Raw genomic sequence first — 22,808 nt, 5'->3', positions numbered from 1 at the left:
CTACAAACGGAAGTGACACTTAGGGCAGTGGGCGAGCACCTAGCCGACTTACGGGAAGAGCGGAGCCCCGGGTAGGAGTGTCCGGAAGTGTTGGCGACGGTAGTGGCGCGTTTATTTTTGGTTTTCGTGACCAGGAGCGGCCCCCGGGGCTGGTCAGACCAGGTTACCTAATGGGGGAGACTGGATAGGTTGTTTTTGAGGTGGCCATATTATAAGCTGGCAAATCGGATGCATGTTAGTTACAGCTCTTTCTGTCATTACTTTATTTTTACGCCAGGCGGTTGCCATGGCTACTGGGAACTGACCCCCGCCTCCTGGAACTTAGGTGCCATTTAGTACTTAGATGCTAAACAGATCTTTGGACAGTGGAGAAAGATCAAGCCACCAGGGTAAAAGGAAAATTAAGATGACCTGGTGCGTCTTTCTTCATAAATGGGGAAACTGAGGACCAGAAAGCTAGTGACTTATTTGCCTAACTTCAGTGAGTTCCCAGCAAAATGCGGCCGAGGATTAGTGTCATTGGATGGCTAGGTCTCAACAAGGTCAAATCCCAGCTCCTGAGCAACCAGCTTCGTGTACTTGTCTCTTGGGGTTTAGCGTCTACACTTGTTGGCATGCTTATTTGATTAGTTAAATTCCCCTATGGCCCTGCTTTGGTGGCACATGCCTTTTAGTCTCAGCATTCAGCAAACAGAAGCGAGCCTATCTACATAGTGAGTTCCAGGCCAGCCAAGGCTTCGTAGTGAGCACCTGTCTCAAAAACAAACAAACAAACAAACACAATAACAACAACAACAACAAAACTTCCATGTGGACAAGAATTGTGTCCGGTTTGCTTGTAACTGTATCGCCAGTATCTACAGCGCCAACACTATACTTTTAAAATGAGCAAATGAAAAAGGTTTCTGAGCTGTTATCCAGCCAGGCCAGGCTTATCTAGCCAGGCGCTTTCTCATGTCCAGTAGTGATCACGGTGCTGTCCATAGGACGGTCTGCAGCGCCCGATCCTCATCCACACCTGCAAAGGGAGACAGATGTTTTCACTCTGATCCTCCAGGCTTTTCATGACCTGGCCTAGCCTGACCCACTCAGTGTCCGCCTCTCAGTTTCTATGCTCACTTTCCCCCTTCAACTCTTTCTTTAGTGAGCAGATCTTTTTTTTTTTTTTTTTTGAGACAGGGTTTCTCTGTGTAGCCTTGGTTGTCCTGGACTAACTTTTCAACCAGGGTGGCCTCGAACTCACAGAGATCTGCCTGCCTCTGCCTCCTGAGTGCTGGGATTAAAGGCACGCGCCACCACACCCGGCTTCGCAAGCAGATCTTCTTGTTCGGGTTTTTGGTTTTGGTTTTGTTTTTTTTTTTTAAATCAGTCTCTAGGGCTAGAGAGATGGCACAGAGGTTAAGAGTACTGGCTGTTCTTCCAAAGGTTCTGAGTTCAATTCCCAGCAACCACGGGGTGGCTCACAACCATCTATAATGAGAACTGGTGCCCTCTTCTGGCATGCAGGCACACATGTGGCCAGAACACTGTATAAATAATAAATAAATCTTTTTTTTTTTTTTAAAGATTTTAAAAATCAGTCTCTAGCAGTATGATCTTATTTTATTTCTCTGAGTCACAGTTTTCCCAAAGGTCAGTTAAAACAATGTTAATTGAAAATGCACTTACTACAGCCTCTCACACTCAGGCTTTAAGAGTCACGCCACTCATTTATGAAGACCAGTGGTCCCCTCACACTCAGCCCTTCAGTCCCAGCCTCCATTTTATCCCCTCATGGCTCCCAGCTCACTAGCTCCTCCTCTCAGTCTCACTTTGTACCCAGTCCTGCCTCTGTGTCACAGTCAAGCCCAGTATAAGGAAACTTGCCCCTTCTGTCTCAGAAAATCTGCACAATTTCTCATGCCAAAGACCCAGGATCATTCTTGTGTGTCTGTTTTTTTTTTCCCACATACTCCCCAACGTCCATTTGCTTTCGTTCAAAAATAGATATTTGTTTTGCCCCATGTTCCAACCATCACTCTACTCCGAGAGCACTCTGTAATCTGGCCTCCACATCAGTGTCTTCTTATGAAGCTCCAATATTCCCTTCTCTACTGAGAAAGCAGAGTAGGCACCTTAAAATGTGAATTAAATGCTGTCATTCTTTAAACTCTTCTGAGGATTTCCCATCACTCTTAAACAATAAAATCTAAAGTCATCTTTATGACTTTTTGGTCCTACAGGACCTAGACCTAGAGGTGTGACACCAGCCTCAACAATGCCGTTGCTGTCCTCAGTTCACTGCAGCCACAAGCCTGGTCACCATCCCAAAACAAACAGACCTCATTCCATCTCGGGATCTCTGGATTCGTTCTCTCTTTTTGTTTAGAGTGCTCTCCTTTTAGCTTTCCACTTTTTTCCTGTCTTGTCATCCAGCTCCCAGTTGTGAGTGAGTGGCATCCTTAACACCACATCTAAGATATCTTGTCTTTCAAGCATATGCCTGTCATCAGACATAACCACTGTATCTCATTTTATCATATAATGTACTATATTAAATTGTCCCCTATGGGGGGAGTGCACAGAAATCAGCATTTGAATTATACAATAACCTTATGCCTATATCCCCCCCTTTTAGTCCAATAAAAGACTTGTTCTTTTACAATAACAACTATGTAATAATAATAATAATTATGAAAGTTATTAGGTAAGATTTATGCTTATCTATTTGTCACCCTAGGATAAAGCATTCTACTATCAATTTCTATTATCCTAAACAATTTAAGATTAAGAGTGAGACTATAACTATCTAGTCTTCAAGCCCATCAGAGACTTAAGAAGGAATAAATATTACCTAAATATGTAGGAAATGCAGGCAAGCAGCTTCCAGAAGTATAGACATAAGAGAAATATTTGGCTACCTGGACAGTCCTCCAAAAATTGATAATGTTGGAGCATTATCTCCAGCCTTCTGGCTCAGAATACTTGGCAGACTTTTCTGTGATGTAGGAATTATAAAGGGCTTGCCTATTTTGTCCTTGAAAAGCTTGGCAGTCAACTCTCCTGCATCCAGTTTGTCCAGTTTTGGGGCAGTATTCTGTCTGTAACTGACACAAGAGCATTTTCTCACCCAGGGGCTAGCTTGCCACATATGAAGCCTTTGAAGCTCTTTGACGTGGAATGGGGTGCTGCCAGGAGCACACCTGTCTCGTTGTCAAAAAAGCCTTACACTAATAAAGTCTTTAAATGCTACATTCTGTAGATTTCTGAGGGTTTTAAAGACCATCTATCTTATAGGAATTGTCTGTTCTTAGCTATTTTTTAATCTCTTAATCTAGGAAACATATTTTGTGATGAACTAAACTAGTATCTAACATGACCATGAGTAGGCTTGTCTAACTGCTAATATACATTTCTTAATTATCCTAAACAATTCATAATAGCAGCTTTCAAAAGGAATAGAACTTAGCATTGCAGTTTAAAGAATTACATAGGCACAATACCTTAACATGTTATAACCAAACATAATCTTAAATCTGTATTAACATACACATATCTATACCAATGTAATATTTTGGCTAATTAATGTTTTTTGGTCTAAAAGTAGATTCAATAATCTACGCTCTTACATATCATTCCTATAGCCAACTACGTTAAAAACAATAACAAACATCCGTCACCCATAGATGACCAAAAACCATCTATCTGTCTTGGGAATGGGGCGTAGTTTTCTTAAATTGCTTTCTGCTGATTTGGGACATTGTTTTCTTTTGTGAAGCCCAAGAAAATCTAGGATATTGTCCAGTCTTGAGATAGTTAGCTGTAACGTTTGCTGTCTAGTCTCTGAACGCTGAGAAAGTTCAGAATTTAACTGAAGTCCTGACTGGAACAGTCTGTGATGCTGGACTCTCCAGCTGGGCATTTTGAAATTGTCCCAGATGCATATTTTTGAGGAAGCAGTTATTGAGGCCGTCTGTGAGGTAGGATCACCTGAGCTACTCGTCTTTTTGGTGTCTGGTCCTGTTGTTCTGAAAAAAATACATAAACTTTCAAAAGTATTATACAATTTTGTATTAATATATGTATGAGCTGTGCAGTGAGCACAGTACAATTAATGATGGGTTTTCTTTTGGTTGTGAACCTAGCCTTTAACGGCTGAGGTGGCGTACAGCTTTAATGCCAGCACTCGGGAGGCAGAGGCAGGTGGATCACTGTGAGTTCGAGGCCAGCCTGGTCTACAAAGTGAGTCCAGGACAGCTAAGGCTACACAGAGAAACCCTGTCTCAAAAAAAAAGATTTCTTTTGTTTTGTTTTGTTTTTTGCTAAAGAAGGCAAGGCATTTGTTTTTATATATGTTAGTTTGGACTGTATAAATAAATTGTAAAATAAATGATTATCTATGCCATATAAAAGGATGGCATGAGAAATTCTGAGGATTTTGTAGCCAAAGATTTATTGGCCATGCATAGCTGAAGTCTGGCTGGGGACATCAGTCACAGAACTGTTCCCATGTGGAGGGATCAACAAACTATGTTTCTTGTCCTGTTTGGTCTTCTTGATTTCTTTCCTTCTGTCTGCAGGCAAGGTCTTTAGGAGGTCTCTCCCTGTCAAATCTGACTTTACCTGCACATCATAAAGTGTACACGTGCATTGGAGGATTATCGTGTTCTTTTAAAAAGATTTATATATAGTTACCTGTACTGGTATGTGTCTGTGTAGGGGTATGTGCATGTGAATGCAGGTACCCATGGAGTCCAGAAGAGGGCGTCAGATCCCCTGGAGATGGAGTTTCAGACAGTTGTGAGCCAACGGACCTGGGTGCTGGGAACTGAACTTGGGTCTTCTGGAAAAGCAGCAAACTCTCTTAAGTGCTGAGCCATCTCTCCATCTCCGTTTGTACTCACTGCCTAGAACAGAGCCTGCATGAATACAGTAAGTTTTAATGATCAACATTATCATCGACATGCATTGAATGCTTACTAGCTATGAGACATCGTGCTAAGTCCTGCAAATTGTTCAATTTCCGGCACAGACTTTTGAGATAAGTGTTATTATCTAGTTATAGAGGAGCAGAGGAGTAGAGATGCTAAATGACTTCTCTAATATAAAAAAGATAAATGGCGAGCCGGAGCATGGTGGTGCATGCCTGGAATCTCAGTGTGCGGGAGGCTGAGGCAGGAGGATCACTAGTTCTAGGCTAACCTGGGCTACATGGTAAAAATCATGTCTCCAAAAACAAACAATAAAAAATAAAGGAGTATTTTGGAGAGATGGCTCAACAGCACTTGCTCCTCTTGCAGAGGACCCAGGTTTGGTTGCCAGCACCCCCCATGGTGGCTCACTAACCATTAATAACTCCATTTCCAGAGGGACCGACTCCTTCCTTCTGGCCTCTGAGGTGATCATGCACACATGTGGTACACATGCATAAATGCAAGCAAAATAGTCATACAGATAAAATAAATCTAAAAATATTGATGGAGAAGCCAGGATTTCTGGCCAAGTTCTGAATATTTTAACAACGTAATGCTATTATTAGTATGTCATGTTGGGGTGTAGCTGGGAGTCTGTCTTTGGTGTGGGGGGACTTAAGAAACCATGCCTGACCACACACCCCAAAAGACAAAACGGAAGAAAGTGGTCAACACAGGGAAGAAGCTGACTCCATCCAGCCACCGTGGGGAGGAACAGGAGCCTGCATCCTCCACCCTGTCTTCATGGAGCTAACAAGGGCTCTGGGTTCATGTAAAGAATAAACAAAAGCTGGTGGCGAGAAACGCACCGTCCACAGCTCTGGCTGCGGTCTGGGTAACCAGCATCCTGAGGTGAGTTATACAGAACCTTCTGGGTAGTAGCAAGGTTGCTGCTGCTTGAGGTATAGTTTTGGCTCCAAACACAGTGTTTATCAGTCAGACCTGCAACTCCTGAAATCCAGGGTAACTGCAAGAGAGTATAACTCAGGACAAGCCAGGAAGAGAAGATGGAGCCCTGTCAGTAATTGGTGCCTGCACGCTTAAGGCAATGACGAGAGACTTCTAGGCGCTGCTCTTGTGGTCTGGAACAGGGCATTGCAAGAGGGCATTGCCAGGTGGTGGTGCCCGTCTGTAATCCCAGCACTTGGGAGACAGAGGCAGGTGGATCTCTGTGAGTCGGAGGCCAGCCTGACCTACAGAGCTACTTCTAGGACAGCCAAGGTTACACATAGAAACCATTCTTGAAAAAGAGCTTCATTGCCAGGCTGTGGTGGCACATATATTTAATCCCAGCACTGTGGGGCAAAGGTAGGTGGATCTCTGTGATTCGCGGCCCACCTGATCTACAGAGTGAGTTCCAGAACAGCCAGGGCTATGCAGAGAAACCTTGTATTGAAAAACCACACACAGACAAACACACAAAGCCTCATCCTTTCAGCGTTTTGGAGGATGAAGTAAGAGGATGATTTGGTCTTTTTTTTTTTTTCCTTTTTTTTTTATTTTTTTCTTTTTCTTTTTCCCATTTAGAGTCTCGTGTATCCAGGCTGGCTTAGGACTTGCTATGTAGTCAAGACTGATGTTGAATTCCTGATTCTCCTGCCTCCACTTCTCAAGTGCTGAGGTTATGGATGTGCAACACTCTGCTCCAGGAAGATCTCAAGTTTGAAGCCATCCTGGGCTACCTAGTGAGACTGCCTAAAAACAGAAACCAAAAAGCCAGCAGTTGGCAGTCTACTGGACAGTCGGAAGCCAAGCCCACCCAAGTGGGCTGAAGCAGCCTCACCTTAGGGACATTTTCTCTAGAGCACTTTTCCAGACAAAGGCTAGACACCAGAAGGTCAGGGAGCTTCTGATGGAACCAGATCACAAGGGAAGGGCAGTGTACTTTGCAAGAAGGCATGAGGTGGCTCTGGGAGAGAGGAGCCGGGTTCAGTTCCAACAGCTCACAACTGTCTGTAACTCTAGTTTGGTTGGATCCAACACCCTCATACGGCTTCTGCAGACACTGCATCCAAGTGGTGCACAGGCATATGAAAGGGAGGGGGAGGGGCAAACCAGACAACCTGGTCCCTTCAAGTCCTTGTGTAAAATGTGAGTGTCCCAGACTGAGAGGAACGTATGCTCTGTCTCTTCTGTTCAGTCCAGGAAGAACAGCCACGTTCTGTTACACTTGCTTTAATTTTGCTGTCAGTTGAAGACACTGACCACAGTTCTGTGCGGCCTAAAACTCAGGATAGGTATTTGAGGTACACAATAGCTAACTGCTTCTGAGGCTGTGAGCTTGGCTTCCGTGAGCTCAGGCTAGGAAGGGACAGCCAATCAGAATATTTTTTTTGTCATCAGTTTACCTTTTAGCTTTGTGGCCAATTTAAAGTTCTAAGGCACTCCTCTGGTTCATTTATAAGCATTACAAGCAGAAGATTGCTGGCTGTAATGTCCTCATTTGCTGGTTTTAAGATGCCCCTTGGAGCCTGATGTGGTGGTGCATGCCTTTAATCCTAGCATTCGGGAAACAGGCAGGCGGATCGCCGTGAGTTCAAGGCCAGCCTGGTCTACAAATCGAGTCTAGGACAGCCAAGGCTACACAGAGAAACCCTGTCTCGAAAAACAAAAAACAAAACAAAACAACAACAACAAAAAAGATGTCCCTTGGAGTATATGCCTCCTCTCTGAATTCCCTAACACCTTGCCTTCTACAACAATTTCGGGCTTCTTTGCAGATCTTGAAGCTAAAGCAGCCCCATTTACCGTGCTGTCTTTGGTCTTGCACGGGGAAGAGCATCAGTTGTGTAGAACATTCCTTCAATGCTTAACATGTCTACGTGCAGAGGTGAGCAGGGATTCGACTCAGAGGTTTTCATCACAGTTTATTTTGTGGTGTGCATCTGCTCACTCACGCATGTGCCACAGGCATGCGCATGTGGAGGTCAGAGGACACCTTTTTGGAATCGGTTCTTTCCTCCCACCCTGTAGGACTGGAAAGATCAAAGTCAGGTCCTCGGGCTTGACAGCAGGTGTGTTTCCTTGCTGAGCCATCCTAGTCCTGGTCCCAAAGTTTAAAGTAGCAAAAAGAGGCGAGTGAAATAAAAGTGGAGACGCCATGCTTTCATCCTGCTTTCAGTCACCTCACCGCCCCAGTGGCCAGCTAAAGCTTCCAGCAAATGCAGCCTCTTAAAAAATTGTTGGTGGGACCCAACTGTGGAATCTCAAAAAGGAAGAGGTTCTGAGGGATGGGACAGAAGGTCAGGAACATTTACCCAGAAGGAACAGTGATACTTAGTCTGCGAAGTGAGGTCATGTGACTTACCTCACTTGCTCCACAAGCACTTTAGTCTGAGTCCCTTAGATGCTGAGGATTCCCCACCTATGGCAATCCGTGTGTGTGTGTGTGTGTGTGTGTGTGTGTGTGTGTGTGTGTGTGTGTGTGTGTGTGTGTGTGATCTAATGCATGGAGGTCTTAGGGCAACTCAAGGCAGTCAATTCTCTCCTCCTACCATGCGGGCCCCAGGGAGGGAACCAAGTCACCAATCAATGTTGCCAGCAACCACTGAGCCATCTCACCCGCCTCATAAAAATTCTTTGCATTCTTTTATTCCAGTAAAAGGCCTAAGAGAACTCACAGTTGGAGGTCTGCATAATTGGGGGGGGGGGGAGTCAGAAGGGTGCACCCAAGTCTTCTCTCAAGCAGCCAGACACCAATCAAAGCCAATTGGAGGATGGGGGCAGGTGTGTTTACTTTGGAGGGGAAGATGAAAGAGAGATCTTTCAAAGACTGAAAAACAACCAGCTCCTTTCCAAACCTTAACCACCTAAGGCAGACAGAAGTGGGTGGGTGTTCCTGTTATTGTTTCAGCTCTGCTGGAAGGGGAGGAAGCTTGGCTTACTCGGCCTTTCTTAGGGATGTGAGAGCTTTCGGGTCACCGAAGGTGTGTGGTTGACCATCAGAGGTGGTGCAGAGCTTGAGAGTGGAAGGCCTCCCCAGCGTCACCTGGCTGGGTGCCGAGCTCCTGTGTAGCACTCTAGGAGGGCACACCACCACCCACCTAATTGTGGAATTCTCTTCCATTCCAACTAGGTTCTGGCTTGAAGTTTAGATTCCTTTTGGATTTTTGTGGACTAGAGGAAGACTCGCTACAGCTTCGCTGTAGAACCCACTGTAAAATAAGAGCAGCACATACGGGTGTCTAACCTTTGGCCCCTTACATTATGGCCCCTTGGGAAGGAAAGAAAGAGCTTCTCTTGTGAGGGGCTAACAGGCCTCATGTAAAGCATAAATGCAATTGACTTACGTTGAAGTGTAGTGGAAGGAAAATATTATGACAAAAGGGAAGATTTCAGCTTCCAAGGCATCCAACGTGGCATTTCTTTTTCTTTGCAGAATAAATATGCAGTAGCCTTGGGCTGCTCAAATTAAGGGCTCTCCAGTCCGTCCTTCACACTGCAGTTGGCAAACTCCCCATTAGGCAAACCTTTGTTTAAAACTCACCAGTGGCTACCCACTGCGTGACCCGTGCTCATGCTCAGCGTGGCAGCCCCCACTGCCTGTGTCGCCCTCTCTCGACCTGCTGTGCTCAATCATCTCTGGACCTTGGCACACGCTGTTCCCTGTGCCTGGATCAACTTCTGTCTAGACAGTTAGGTCCCGCAGCGATGCGCCTCCCCTGCCACCTGGTACTGTCCCACCATCCCACTTGGTTGTAGTCGCTTAATGAACTGCTGTCTCTATTGTCGTTGTCGGGGCTGGGTCCATATCTGACAAGTTTGTTTCAGGATCTCCAGAGCCTAGTATAGTCCCTGGCACAAACTAGGAAGAGGAAATGGACTCCTATTAGACCTTGCCAATCCGAATGATCTCTGTGTTGCCTTGAAAGTCTGGAACAGCCTGAGGAGTGGAGACAGAAGCACAACAGGGCTGGGGATGTGACAAGCTGCCGAAGGAGCCTGGAAGGGACCCCCCTCCCCCCTTTTCCTGCAGCTTCCCGGCTCCTGAGTTGATGAGCAAGATGCACAGATTTTTTTTTTCTGCTGACCACAGAAGAAGAGACTATAAAACCCAGCCTCCCGTCTGCTTCTTCACGGTCCAAGAAAATACAGCAATTTCAAACTCCAGGGAGAGAGGCACTCAAACTGTGAAAGCTTCAGCCTCGCCTGTCGTAGAATCCCACAAAGAATCCCACTCAGGCAGAAGAGTGAAGGAGGCGCTGTTTTTAAGGATTGGTTTTCCAGTGACCCTCAAAAGGGCGTGAGTTTGATGTCTCTCATGCCTGTATCCCCCCCCCCCCCCCCCCCGGCCTTCAGAGCAAACCTGCTCGATTCAGCAGCTGGTCCTCGCTTCTTTTTCTTTCTACTTGTGCCAATAGGCTCCTGGTCGCTGGGACCCATCACCAGTTTGCCTCACAGGCTGGGCTGACAGTGAAAGCCGGCCCCTCCCGCGGGAGCGCCTTGACATCTGTCCTCGTCCACTGTCCAAAACCTGGATGCTCCGTCAGGGCAATGATGATGTATTTGCTGTTGAACATTTCCTGTTAGAACCAGAGTTAACAGAGAATTGCTGGTGAGAGATGAAAAGAGAATCAACTCTCCCTGTATATCTCAAAACAGCACAGGAGACACTTTGGCAGGCTCAGGAGCATAGTCTGGCCACGGGCACACCTCCGTCTCAGGCAGGGGGAAAAAAAAATAGGGCAAAGGTTCTGAAGAGCCAACCATAGGCTGGTACCAAAGCAGAGAAGGGACTGTTCAAAAGTGTCCTGAAATGCCAGCTCCGGAGAGATATGACAGGCAGCTTGAAGGCTTCAGGCAGTTTGGATAAACATCTAGACTTTGAGTTCATTTCTGAGCCTGCTCTGTGATCCCTTTGAAGTTTATCCAACTTGAATAAGCCCTCCAGAAAGCCAGGGCCAGTAAAATAGGCTTTCTTTGGAAGTCCCCCTGGATTTGCCCTGTTGCTTTCTCCCAGGGCAGCCAACCCATCAGGACCCGCGATCTGAGGAGCGGAGAAGAAAGGCAGTGGAGAGAGCCCGTTCCTAGAATGTTCAGCTCATTGTCTTCTTCCTTTCTTCCTGTCTTTTTTACATATGGAGGGCACAGCAGACGGAAAGCCCCTGGTGGACTTGGGAGACCACAAGCTTTGATCTAACCGTGGCTTGCCTGGGACCTCTTCTCAGTGACCTAACCCCAGCTATTTCTGAAGGCCCAGCCTGAGATGCGCATCACTATTTGAAGTCTAGGAAGTCTCTGCCTGAAGCTGGGAAGTCGTCGGTGACAGAGCCCGGCGTGGGCACAGGCTAGAGGCTCCATCTCATTGCCCAGAGGAGCGCCCCCTGGCTGCCTAGGCCATCTTTCCCCCTTTCTGTGCAGGTTTTCTACTCATGAAATTACTGGAGCGTTGAGAAGTGGCTGCATGCATGGAGGGGTCCGGGTGGATGAGCACATCTCAGCTCTGGGTGCCATCTCCCTAGGTGCAAGCAGGCTCAGCTTTAGGTCACACCAAGAACGGGTGCCTAAATACTGGGTTCATTTGGGAAGCAAATAGGGAGCAGCCTTTCTGAGCTGGGCAGGGGGGTGAGGGTGGGGGTTCTCCAAACCTGCTATTGGTTCATTCAGAGGCTAAGCTAGTGCTTCTTCCCTGGGATTGCCTGGAGAGAGAGCAGGGCAAGCGGGCAACCCAAGCATAGCAACACAAACCTACAGGCTGGCCAAGACCTTGACGGACACACCCTTTCATAACCTGGGCCCAAATGACAGAGAAGATGCAGCTCAACACCAGGGGAACCCCATAGAAGTGGGGTTACAAATACTTTTGTTTATTGTTTTAAAAAAACATCAACAAACAAGAATAGTACAAACATTCACAACCCATTAGAGTCCTGTAAGCTTTGGCCATTTATTCCTAATGGAATCCTTCATCTCAGCACTGGTGGTGCATTCAGCCAAAAGGCCCCTTTATGGGTGGATACTGCTGCTCCACTGGCATGGCCCCAAAGCAGTCTGAGGGGTTGCAGTGGCCAGCCTTCCCTGGCTGGCCCATGGGACCTGGGGGACCGGGGATGCCAGGAATGCCTTGCTGGCCCATTGGCCCTGTTTCTCCCATCTTGCCATAACCTGGAGGGCCTTGAGGACCTAAAGAGAGAAGAGCCACAGAAGAGAAATCAGGAGACCCAGATGACAAGAAGAGACAATGGTTGTGACACATGACACCTTCATTTCATACACATTTGCCAGGTTGAGGCATGCTGCCGTGAGACCTGTCTGCTTCTTGCATTGATTTCACACAGGCACCACACCTATAGCTAGTGTTAGAGTATCTGTGTGCCAGGAAAAGGATCGAGAGTTTTTAATACATCATTATAGCCACAAAATATTTCTGGGGAAATGGTACAGGCTCAGAAAGTCACTCAGGGGTAATACCCATGGGTAAGTAGCTAGGTCATCAGGCTTTGACCACTCTCAATCCTCTTAGAGAATGACTTTAAAAAAAAAAAAAGAAATTAGCCAGGCAGTGGTGGCACACGCCTTTAATCATAGCACTTGGGAGGTAGAGGCAGGTGGATCTCCGAGGCCAGCCTGGTCTATAAAGTGAGTCCAGGACAGCCAAGGCTACACAGAGAAACCCTGTCTTGAAAAACCATATATATATTTAAGTATACAATGTTTTGCCTGAATGTATGCCTGTAGGCCAGAAGAGGGGACCAGATCTCATTATAGATGGTTGTGAGCCACCATGTCATTGCTGGGAATTGAACTCAGGACCTTTGGAAAAACAGGCAGTTCTCTTAACCTCTGAGCTCTCTCTCTAGCCCTGGAGAATGACTCTTGATGGCTTAAAGAACCTCATCAACATCACGGGGCCAATAGGATACCAAACAGGCCTTGGACTAGGGGTTCTGGTCCCTACACATGCAACCCCCACCACACTGCATCCTGCAAGCCTAGCTTAGGACAGAGGCAGAGGCTCAGTCACACTCCCCACTCCTCCCCCTCAGCCCTTGAACTGGGAGCATTTCTGTAAGTAGTAATTAGGCCGGCGTTGTTTGTTCTACTCGGTTATGTTGTCATAACGAAATGTGCATTGGGGGTGGGGGCCCTGCTGTTCTGGAGTCATGCTCTTAAAGGCTGGGTTCTCCTACCTGGGAGGCCAGGGAGACCATTTTCTCCTGCGATGCCAACACCAGTGTCTCCCTTTTCACCCTTGGTACCAGGCAATCCTGAGACAAAAGAAATGAAGTTAAGTCCTGCCCCTAAACAAAAATGACAGCCACATGGTTTCACACACACACACACACACACACACACACACACACACACACACACACACCACCACCACCACCACCACCACCACCACCATATTCACAACAGTCAGCCCTCATAGACGCCCTGGAGACCCTGAAGGTAGAGCTACCTCTTATTCCTGGCAAACCCTGCCGTCCTTCTCGGCCTATCTGACCAGGGAGCCCAGGTGACCCTGGAGCACCTGGCCGGCCTGGGGAACCATCCTTCCCGGGAGGCCCTGGCCGGCCTGGAGCTGCTGCAGCCATCTCCATGGGGAACTGCATCCTGGAGGTGAAGTAAGCGATCCTCTCTGAAAACAAAGACAAAGGCCAGGTCCCTGGGTGACCAGGCACCTGAGTGACTGTAGATGCTGCAGACACGCCACCAGCATGGGACGGCCTTTGGCTGAGTATCAGGATGGGGAGAGTGAGCTGGTCTCTTGAAGGAGGACATAAACCATGGCCTCCACATGCTTTCCCATGTAGATCTTTCAGAAGCACAGACCTTATTTTGGCATCTCTCTCTCTCTCCCTTTTTTTTTTTTTTTTTCGAGACAGGGTTTCTCTGTGTAGCTTTGACCATCCTGGACTCGCTTTGTAGACCAGGCTGGCCTCGAACTCACAGCGATCCGCCTGCCTCTGCCTCCCGAGTGCTGGGATTAAAGGCGTGCACCACCACGCCCAGCGGCATCTCTTTCATCTAACCACCGTCCCTGGTTCACTGCCAGCTTCAGAATATGGTCCAGACAGGTCTCTTTCCCAAGCAGGATGCCCAGCATCCATGTCCCCGCCCCCCTCACTTCTCCCCCCCCCCCCCAGTCCACAGCACACAGGCAGGAAAAAAAAACCCACTTCAAACCCCAGCAGCACCTTCTACCTGCTGCGCCCCTCTCCCCACAGGTCCCTCCACACAGGGCTCATTTGAAATCGGCTTTCTTAACCTCCTTTGCTCAAGTGGGAGATCAGGAGGGCAGAAGAGAGAGCCGATCTATCTCTGAGCAGGGCAGGTGCCAAGGAAAGTCTGATGGATAGGTGAACACGTGCCTGTCACCCTGCTGTCTGTAAATGTGTGGGGGGTGGACAGGGGAGGACACTGAAGCTTTAAGGAGAAGGCAGGCAGGCAGGGCTGGGTGAAGAAATAGCTGGGAAGGGCAGGCATTGCCCACTGCCACCCAGCCAGCTGCCAATTACCATCAAACATTTTAATGATCTCTTGTCTGATGAACCTCTTGATGTCATCATAATTCATCGTGTCTCCCTGAGGAAAGAGAGAGGAACCTGGCCTCAATTATATGTCCACGCTTTGGCACTTTCCCAGTGAATAAGACTTGATTTCCAGAAATAAAGGATGGCGAGGAGGGCAAAGGTCCTGGGAGCCTCCTGCAGAGTCTTAATCCAAAGTGCTACCCACACTGAAATAATACATGTCTTGTGCTAAAAAGGCAGTTTGGGGTGGGAGGGACACCTGTAGCTCCCCCCCCCCACCTTCCTCACGAAGAACTAGGAGCCACCTCGTAGCCAAGCTCTTTCCTGCAGGATGTTAGGAGTTTCTAAAGTGACCATGTGCCTGCCCTATGGGATGGTGCCTGGCCGTGGTTGCCTCCCCTTACCATAGAGCCTGGTAAACCAGGCAGTCCAGGGCTCCCTGCAGGCCCTGGGGACCCAGGGTGGCCTCTCTCTCCTGCAGGACCTGGTGGCCCAACAGGTCCCATGGAACCGCTTTTGCCAGGCCCCCCGGGCATCCCAGATCTTCCCTTCTCTCCTGCTTGGCCCTTCTGTCCTGCAGGTCCTGGGTCACCCTACAAGGACAAGTCACAGCACAGCATTACCAACAGTTTCTTTTTCTTTCTTCTTTTTCTTCTTGCATTTTAAATGTAAATTATTCATCTTACATCCTGATTGTTATCCCCTCACTTGTATCTTCCCGTTTCCCCCTCCCTCCCTCTTTTACCCTAATCCCCTCCCCTAGGCCTATGACAGAGGGGACCTTCTCCCCCACCATATGATCACAGCCTATCAGGTCTCATCTAGATAGCCTGCACCAGGCCTCCCCACCAAGGGAAAGTGGTCAAATAGGGGGCACCAGAGTTCATGCCAGAGTCAGTTCCTGCTCTCGAGACAACTGTGGAGAATGCCCGTCCATTACCAACTGTTTCTAAGTCTATGTCACAATGTATCAACAACCTGCCCTTCCCCAGGTGCCCAGTATCTCCCACTGGACTGTGGCTACAGTGATACACTGATGTGCCCTTGCCTCACACCCCACCTAGAGCAATGCTTCCACAAGGCAGTGCTGGCATCACTGTTAGCTGGGAAATGCTCATGGCTCCCACATGCCCTCGGTAGGACGGGCCCCTTCCTTGCCCAGGACCATTCGTAATGTCCTCTTCACACACCTCCATCGGCCTTCTCTTGCCAGCTGTAGCTGCCTGTTTCTCTTTGCTTGAATCTGTGGTCTGGACTGCCCCCTTCCCAGCCTCAGCACTCCAATGGGAAGCCCTCTCCTCTCCTCAGCTGGAATACGCCTGCCCTTTCTGCAGCCTTCCTCGCTTCCAGTTAGAGTTAGGAGCTCTTCCTGGGGTCCCTCAGCATGGGCTTCTTCAAAATTTGCCCTACTCTAGTGTCAGTGTGACTAGGCACAGAGAATGTCATTGTTCAGGGACTTTTGTTTACCTCACCCCAGACCAACCCAGAGGCTCTGGAGTGAGCCAGAGTAGACAATGACTAGAAGACTAAAGAGATTTCTGTCCCTCCCCCCCCCCCCAGCCATAGATGGGACAGTCCCACGTGAGGTCACATCTCCCTTTCCCACCCATTAGCCACCTTAGGCCTACTCTGTGGCTAAACTCGCAGCTTGGCACTCCCAAATACTTCTCAAACCCAGCCAGTGTCTGCTCACCTTTGGGCCTGGAGCTCCGTGGAGCCCCTGCTGTCCCGGAGGTCCCTATAAGTAAGCACAAGTTCAGGGTCAAGTCTGGGCAGCTTCCCTAAGGCTCTCTGGGAGTGGGAGTGGGTCACATGCAGTGGGAAAACCACCTTCTCCCACCCTCAGATCCTGGTTGTATCCAGCTGGGCTGTGTGAGAAAGGATGACAGCTTCCCTGCCAACCAGGGGCGGGGGTAGGGATGGGGGTGGGTGGGTAGGGCTGACAGCTGGGAAGGAGGATGATGTCCCCTGGGGCATGGCCTTGTTTGATAGCGTTGGCCTGGTCCCTCATCACAGATGAACAGATGTGACAAGAAGTCAGAGTGGGAAGGCCAGTCTGAAACAGCGGAGGGCCTGGCAGGAGCCGGGGCCCGGGGAGCCTTTGCTTGGAGTTTGTCATCACTACTCTCTCTGACTGGAAGCAGGGTCCCTTAATTCCGTTAGACCAACAAGAGATACCAGCTCCTTGCATGTAATTGGCACTTGGGATCTGCGGGGGACTGGTTCCAGGATCGCCATGGATCCCCACGTCTGTCTCATTTTACACACCAGTTGTAAAATGGTGTGACCGTTGGCCATAACCTACATGTACCTGCCTGCGTGCTCTACATCATCTCTAGATCACTCACCAATAGCTACCACAGTGTAAACGCTGCAAAGTGTTGACATACTGTATTGCTTAGTGAATAATGATAAGTGGGAGGCGGGGGGGAAAGAGGGGGGAATGCTCCAGCGTGGCAGTACACACCTATGGGCTAGGGAGACCGAATCAGCAGGATCATAAGTTCGAGGCCAGTTTGGGGGTATAAAGTTCTAGGCCAGCATGGGTACAAAGTCTTAACAAAACAAAACAAAAAACCAAAGAACAAAACCGTCTGTATCTGTATATGTTCAGTACACCTGCGATTTTCCCCTGACTATTTTCAACCAACTTGAGATTGACTGGGTTTCTTGTCGTGGTGTGCTTACTGAGGGGATGAGGACTAGCAAATAATGAGAGTCAGGAAGGGATGTCCCCAAGAGAGAGGGAGAAGGATGCAACGGTACCTCTTTGCCAGCTGCGCCGTCTGACCCAGGCTCGCCCTGAGGAGCAGAGGGCATCGGAAACATGAGTTGTCACCCAACACAGCCTCCTGGGTCCTGGGCCTCACACCCTGCCCCACTCTGCTCTCTGGTCCCCACGAGGAGCCCTGATCCTGCAGCTCCTGCCCCCAACCCCCCACACCCCCCACCCAGCCTTCCTAAGCTACAGCGAGGTGCCCTTTCTTGAAAACCGTATGCAGTCCCTGGCTCTGAGAGTGCATTCAATGTTTGCTGAGGAACCACATGAACAGTGAGACCCTTGTCCTTCGTGAGACTGGCCAGGACAAGCTGAAGACCTCCCGTCCCCGTGACACCACGGCAAACGCTGTCCAGCCCTGAACCCCTGTCTAGGCCCTTCTGGTGGGCTGCGGGAGAAGAAAAATCTGTGATAACAGGACAAGGAGTGGACAAATCCAAGGCCCTGGGCAGCTCCTGAGTCTGTGGGTAGGGAGGGAGCCAGGAAGTAAGGACGTCTTCAGGGACAGTGGGCAGAGTTCAAGGTGAGCAGGAGTGCTGACCCTGGGACCCCTTGGGAAATGGGCCCAGTGAGCATGCCCACATGACTTAGAGCCATTCACCTCAGCAGGGCCTACCAGCCCTAGTCTGCTCCTGTGCCCTGGAAGAGAGTCTGCCTGGTGGGAAGCCACTGTCATGGAGACCTGAGCCCCCTTCCTTGGCTTCCCAGAAGCTTTGCATCCCTGAGACAGTCAGCTCCACCTCCTGAGGTTTGCCTCTCTAGAGCTCTACACAGGGAAAGCTCCGCAGGTTGGCTAAGGGGTGCAAACTGTGCAATGGAGCAGGCTGGGGATCAAGTCTCAGCTCTTCCTTTTACTAGCTGTGATTCGGAGCAAATCAACTCGGCCACGCTGAGCCCTCACTTCCTCGTCTGAATGCCCAGGGACAATTGCACCTCCATATATTGTTGCAGAACACCTTAAGAAAACACATATCCAAGCCCGGCGTGGTGGCACACGCCTTTAATCCCAGCACTTGGGAGGCAGAGGCAGGTGGATCACTGTGTGAGTTCGAGGCTAGCCTGGTCTACAAAGTGAGTCCAGGACAGCCAAGACTACACAGAGAAACCCTGTCTCAAAAAATGCCCCACCACCACCACACACACACAAAAAAAAAAAAAAGAAGAAGAAGAAGAAAGAAAGAAAAGAAAGAAAAAAGAAAACACACATCCAACCTAAGCTAAGGCTTACTTTGGCCTAGCCAGTGACCAATATAGCATCATTCTGAGTGCTAAATGGGCTGAGATCAAGGCTGGCTTCTGAGGAGCTCAGAAAGTTACCGTAATAATGTGCTGTGTTTCTGGTTCCTGATATTTTCTGTAGTTACAAGCTCTACTGGGCCAGGCGCAGGGACAGGGACAGGAGCAGGGGAAAAGTCAGGAGCAAGGGCAAAGCCAGGGCCAGGGCCAGGGGCAGGGGCAGAGGTAACACATGGACCAAGCCTTCTTTTTCTGACACCTTGTCAGGTGGGTGGTGTGTCTTCAGAGGCAGTGCTCTTGTCTGCAGCTGGCTCAATGCTGGCTTTGCAGGGCTCGTCTTTTTTTTAATGCCATACAATCCCCGGATGTAGGCCCCATGTAGCCGCTCTGCCATGCTAACAACCCTCTCTTTCTCTAAGGACCCCAGGTGTCCTTTCCCCTGGCCTGACCTATAAGGATGTGGAGTCTTACCGGTGGGCCGGGGTGTCCGGGTGTACCAGGCTGGCCTGGGAGGCCAGCCAAGCCCCTTTCTCCAGGGGCTCCCTGATCTCCTTTCATGCCCTAAAACAATAGGATGAAGATGAGTAGAGAATAGGAGATGCAGAACCCACAAACCAGAGGCAGACCCCTCACCATGTTCCAGGGGCCAGACCCCGAGGGGCAGGTGGCATGCCTGCATCTGTGGCGTGGCCCTAGGATGGCTGTGAGCTACCTCCCAAGCCCCTTTGCCTCATCCCAGAAGAGTGATGTTGTCTGGAAGGGACCCGCAGGGCGTGGGGATGGCGGGGCAAAGTCACTCACCATGGTGGAGATCCCGGGTGGACCTGGCTGGCCTGGAGGCCCCTGTGGCCCCTAAGAAGAAGAAGAAGAAGAAGAAGAAGAAGAAGAAGAAGAAGAAGAAGAAGAGTCAAAGGATGAGATGGACTTTAACAAAAAGCCCAGGCTGAGGGGAGTTAGGCGGCAAGAGCATCCTCACACAGCACTGCCTGTGTTCTCTTCCATCCTTCCTTCCTTTCTTTTTTTAAAGACTTATTTATTTGTTATTATGTATACAATGTTCTGCCTGCGTGTACACCTTAGGCCAGAGAGGGCATCAGATCACATTACAGATGGTTGTGAGCCACCATGTGGTTGCTGGGAACTGAACTCAGGACCTCCGGAAGAGCAGTCAGTGCTCTAAACCTCTGAGCCATCTCTCCAGCCCCTCCCCCATCCTTCCTTTCTGATCTTATACTTGAATCCCTTCCAGGAGCTCTGGTTTCAGAGCAGAGGCAGGGAGGGGCTAAGTGCACAGGACCCTGAGACCAGTGGTTGGTGCGCCCAGGCTTGTGAGGTGCAGAGGCCAAAGGCAGGAAGAACAAAACCACTAGCCGGGGTATCTCCTATGCTTCCTGAAGGTGGGCCCAGCATCCTGCTGTCCTATGGGGGAGGGTCTGCCCAGCAAGGGTCCACATGTGTCCCCCACCTCCCACAGCCACTGAAGGGACTCCTGCTGTCTCTGAAGCCTTTTGCCAGGTCACAGAAGAGGGAGGTCCCTGGGGCAGCCAAAAAAAAAAAAAAAAAAGCTGACCCAACATCCACATGTGAAAGCTCAGTGGCCCCTTACCCTGGGGAGCAATGACACACTAATCCCCCCAGGGATGTCCCTTCCTGACACTGCTGAGGCTGTGTCTGAAATGCCCACACTTCAGAGGTCATGTTCCTCTTCAGAACAACACCTCCTCTGAACCTAAGAACATGCAGCTCTCTCTTAGAGCACACTCCTCTAAGAGGAGTACGCCATGGTTCCTACACTGTTTATGCAAGACTCCTGGGGTGGGAATGGGTCATCGCTGGGACCAGTACATAGCAGGGGGCCTGGGTTAGACAGAGCGATGACAGGTGGAACCCAGGAGGTCCTCATCCACAGCCCCCCTCTCCCCCAACCCCCTACCCTCCACCATGAGTCTCTACTGCCATTCAGTGTGTGACTCTCTCATATTTACTGTGAAGGGGACTTGGGGAGACTTGGGGTGCCCAGAACGGGGCTTCTGAACTCCTTGAGATACATAAAAATGGGGACCCGAGAGTTCCTTTTTTTAAAATTTTTTTATTTTTTATTTTTGTCATGAACTACTTTTAATGTTCCCAAATGCATCCTGAAAAATCATACAGCTGTTCTACACTAGCACACAAGTAGACTTTGCTTTCTCTGGAGCCCTATCCGCTTGGCGCCGTCACACTGATCAAAGGCACCAATTGGCAGTTGTTTGTGTCACTGATGAGAACAGTGGATGGGAAACGCGATGCTACTAAATAAATGCTCTCTCCAATTCACCCTAACGGTAAAAACACCAACTGCCCACCCAGTTGCTCAGCCCAACTCCCTGCTTCCTCTGTTTCTACCACTCAGCCCTCCCTTGCTTCAGACCAAGGGAGCCAGCCATGCACCTCTAAGTACATTGCAGATCCCCTGAGCCCTCTGCTCCCCCTCCCTTCCCCCCACCCGCCTGCCACTTACCAGCCCTTCCCGAGTATGCCTGCTCCAGGCTCCTGAACCTACCTCTGAGGCATCTTTTTTGAAGCTCAACTTTTCTAGTCCTTCAAGCACTTCTCAGGCCACACTGCCCCCCCCATCTTCCCGTGCCCAGGGTGAGGGTGTTTTTGAGGTCCCTCAGACACACCAAGCTCCTGGCTGCCTTTGGTTGTAATGGTCACTGTGTCTTCTGCCCGGGGCTCTTCTCCCAGGCTACTCAATAGCTGGCTCCTCTCTTCGTTCTGGCTTCAGTGCAGTCATTTCTCCAGCAAGGGTTTCCCCCTGAGGTTCTCAACCTTCCTAATGCTGCAGCCGTTTAATACAGCTCCTCATGCTGTGGTGACCTCGCCACCACCATAAAATGATTTTCGGTGCTACTTCATAGCTGTTAATTTTTTCTACTGTTGTGAATCGTAATGCAAATACCTGACATACAATGGCGTGGTGGCGCACGCCTTTAATCCCAGCACTCGGGAGGCAGAGGCAGGCGGATCGCTGAGAGTTCGAGGCCAGCCTCGTCTACAAAGTGAGTCCAGGACAGCCAGGGCTACACAGAGAAACCCTGTCTCGGAAAAAAAAAAAAAAAAAAAAATCTGATGTATAACACTCTGCCCCACCCCCACCCCCAAAAGGAGTCGTGACCCACAGGTTGAGAACTGCTGCCCTAAAGCTTCCTCCCGGTTCTTCCTCCCTGTAACATCGCCTCATCTCTTGAACCTTTCGTTCACTTGTTTCCCTGCGCCTGTGGGATAAGGGCCCTTGTTTATCTTGCTCTGTGTTGTGGGCCTGATTTGGAGCAGATGGTCAATAATTACTTATTGACTAACTGAATGACTTGTGTCTGGTAGGCAAACGTGAATGTGCCCAGAGAACCCAAGAAGTGGTGAAAAGCAAAAAAAGCACTCAATTAGATGAATCTAAAGTCCCCTATATTGCTGCACGGTTGGAATAGCTCCTGTGGCTACCACCAGCTTGCCCCATCTCCCCCCAACCCCCACCCCCGCCCCAGTGGCACCCTAATTCATAGAAACAGAAACAAGAGCAGTTTAAACTCACAAGATGCCCTGGGGGTCCTGGTCGTCCCTGGGGTCCCATGGCGCCTGGCTCACCCTGCAGAAAAAGAAAGAGGTGACTCAGAAAGGGACTGACCTGCACATGTGTGCCTGCTATGTAGGAGAAGGCTGAGCAGAGCTGTGGGTGGGGTGGCATGGAGCAATGGCTAGAGGGCCGGACGGAGCTCAGAACTTTATAGAGTCTCGCCTTCCAAGGCTTAAGGGCCTGGCCTGGCCTGGCCTGCCTTTTGGGTGGTTGCCCAATGGTGCTCCCAGGGAGGGGACCAGTTTCAACTGTCAAGACAGAGAAGGGTCAAGATGGGCAGCAAGGGGCAAAATTTCACATCAGGTGGCCAAGGAGAGAAGGCAGCCACTTTGCCACTAAGAGGGAGGAAGAGGCTGCATTCTTTTTATTTTTAATTTTGTTTATTGTATATGAGTACTTTATCATCAGATCACATTATAGATGGCTGTGAGCCACCATGTGGCTGCTGGGAATTGAAACTCAGTACCTCTGGAAGAGCAGAGGGCACTCTTAACCACTGAGCCATCTTTCTAGCCCCGAGGCTACATTCTTGAACTTACTGGAGCCCAAGGCTGTGTCAGGGCTGCATGCACAGAACCCTGGGCCTTACCTCTGCACCTGGCCGGCCACTGCTGCCAGGAGGACCTGGTTTTCCACAGTCACCCTAAAAGAGAGAGGGGACAGTGGAGTTTGGTATCTCTACCTCATGTTGACCCTGGAGCAAGGGGGCTCTGCCACCTTGCCCTGGCTTTGGCCAGAGGGACTCCGGGACC

At 49.5% G+C, this 22,808-nt stretch overlaps 1 protein-coding gene across 4 annotated transcripts in view; it reads right to left on the bottom strand.

Moving 5' to 3' along the window:
• Positions 1–11,717: 11,717 nt before the first annotated feature.
• The window catches only part of COL16A1 (collagen type XVI alpha 1 chain), a 55,399-nt gene continuing 44,308 nt past the window's right edge, over positions 11,718–22,808 (bottom strand). For all 4 annotated transcript variants that reach the window (XM_084784898.1, XM_084784900.1, XM_084784901.1 and 1 more), the window contains 11 exons: positions 22,646–22,699; positions 22,015–22,068; positions 19,245–19,295; positions 18,915–19,004; positions 17,195–17,230; positions 16,122–16,166; positions 14,833–15,021; positions 14,414–14,480; positions 13,354–13,533; positions 13,082–13,159; positions 11,718–12,074 (listed from right to left, as the gene is read on the bottom strand). In XM_084784898.1, the coding sequence (XP_084641024.1) occupies positions 11,881–12,074; positions 13,082–13,159; positions 13,354–13,533; positions 14,414–14,480; positions 14,833–15,021; positions 16,122–16,166; positions 17,195–17,230; positions 18,915–19,004; positions 19,245–19,295; positions 22,015–22,068; positions 22,646–22,699 (1,038 nt within the window). In that variant the 3' untranslated portion in view covers positions 11,718–11,880. The remainder of the gene's footprint in view (positions 12,075–13,081; positions 13,160–13,353; positions 13,534–14,413; positions 14,481–14,832; positions 15,022–16,121; positions 16,167–17,194; positions 17,231–18,914; positions 19,005–19,244; positions 19,296–22,014; positions 22,069–22,645; positions 22,700–22,808) is intronic.

Source organism: Acomys minous (genome assembly GCF_964271855.1).
Source record: "Acomys minous genome assembly, chromosome: 6".
Lineage (NCBI taxonomy): Eukaryota > Metazoa > Chordata > Mammalia > Rodentia > Muridae > Acomys > Acomys minous.
This window is presented reverse-complemented; position numbering and strand designations above follow the sequence as displayed.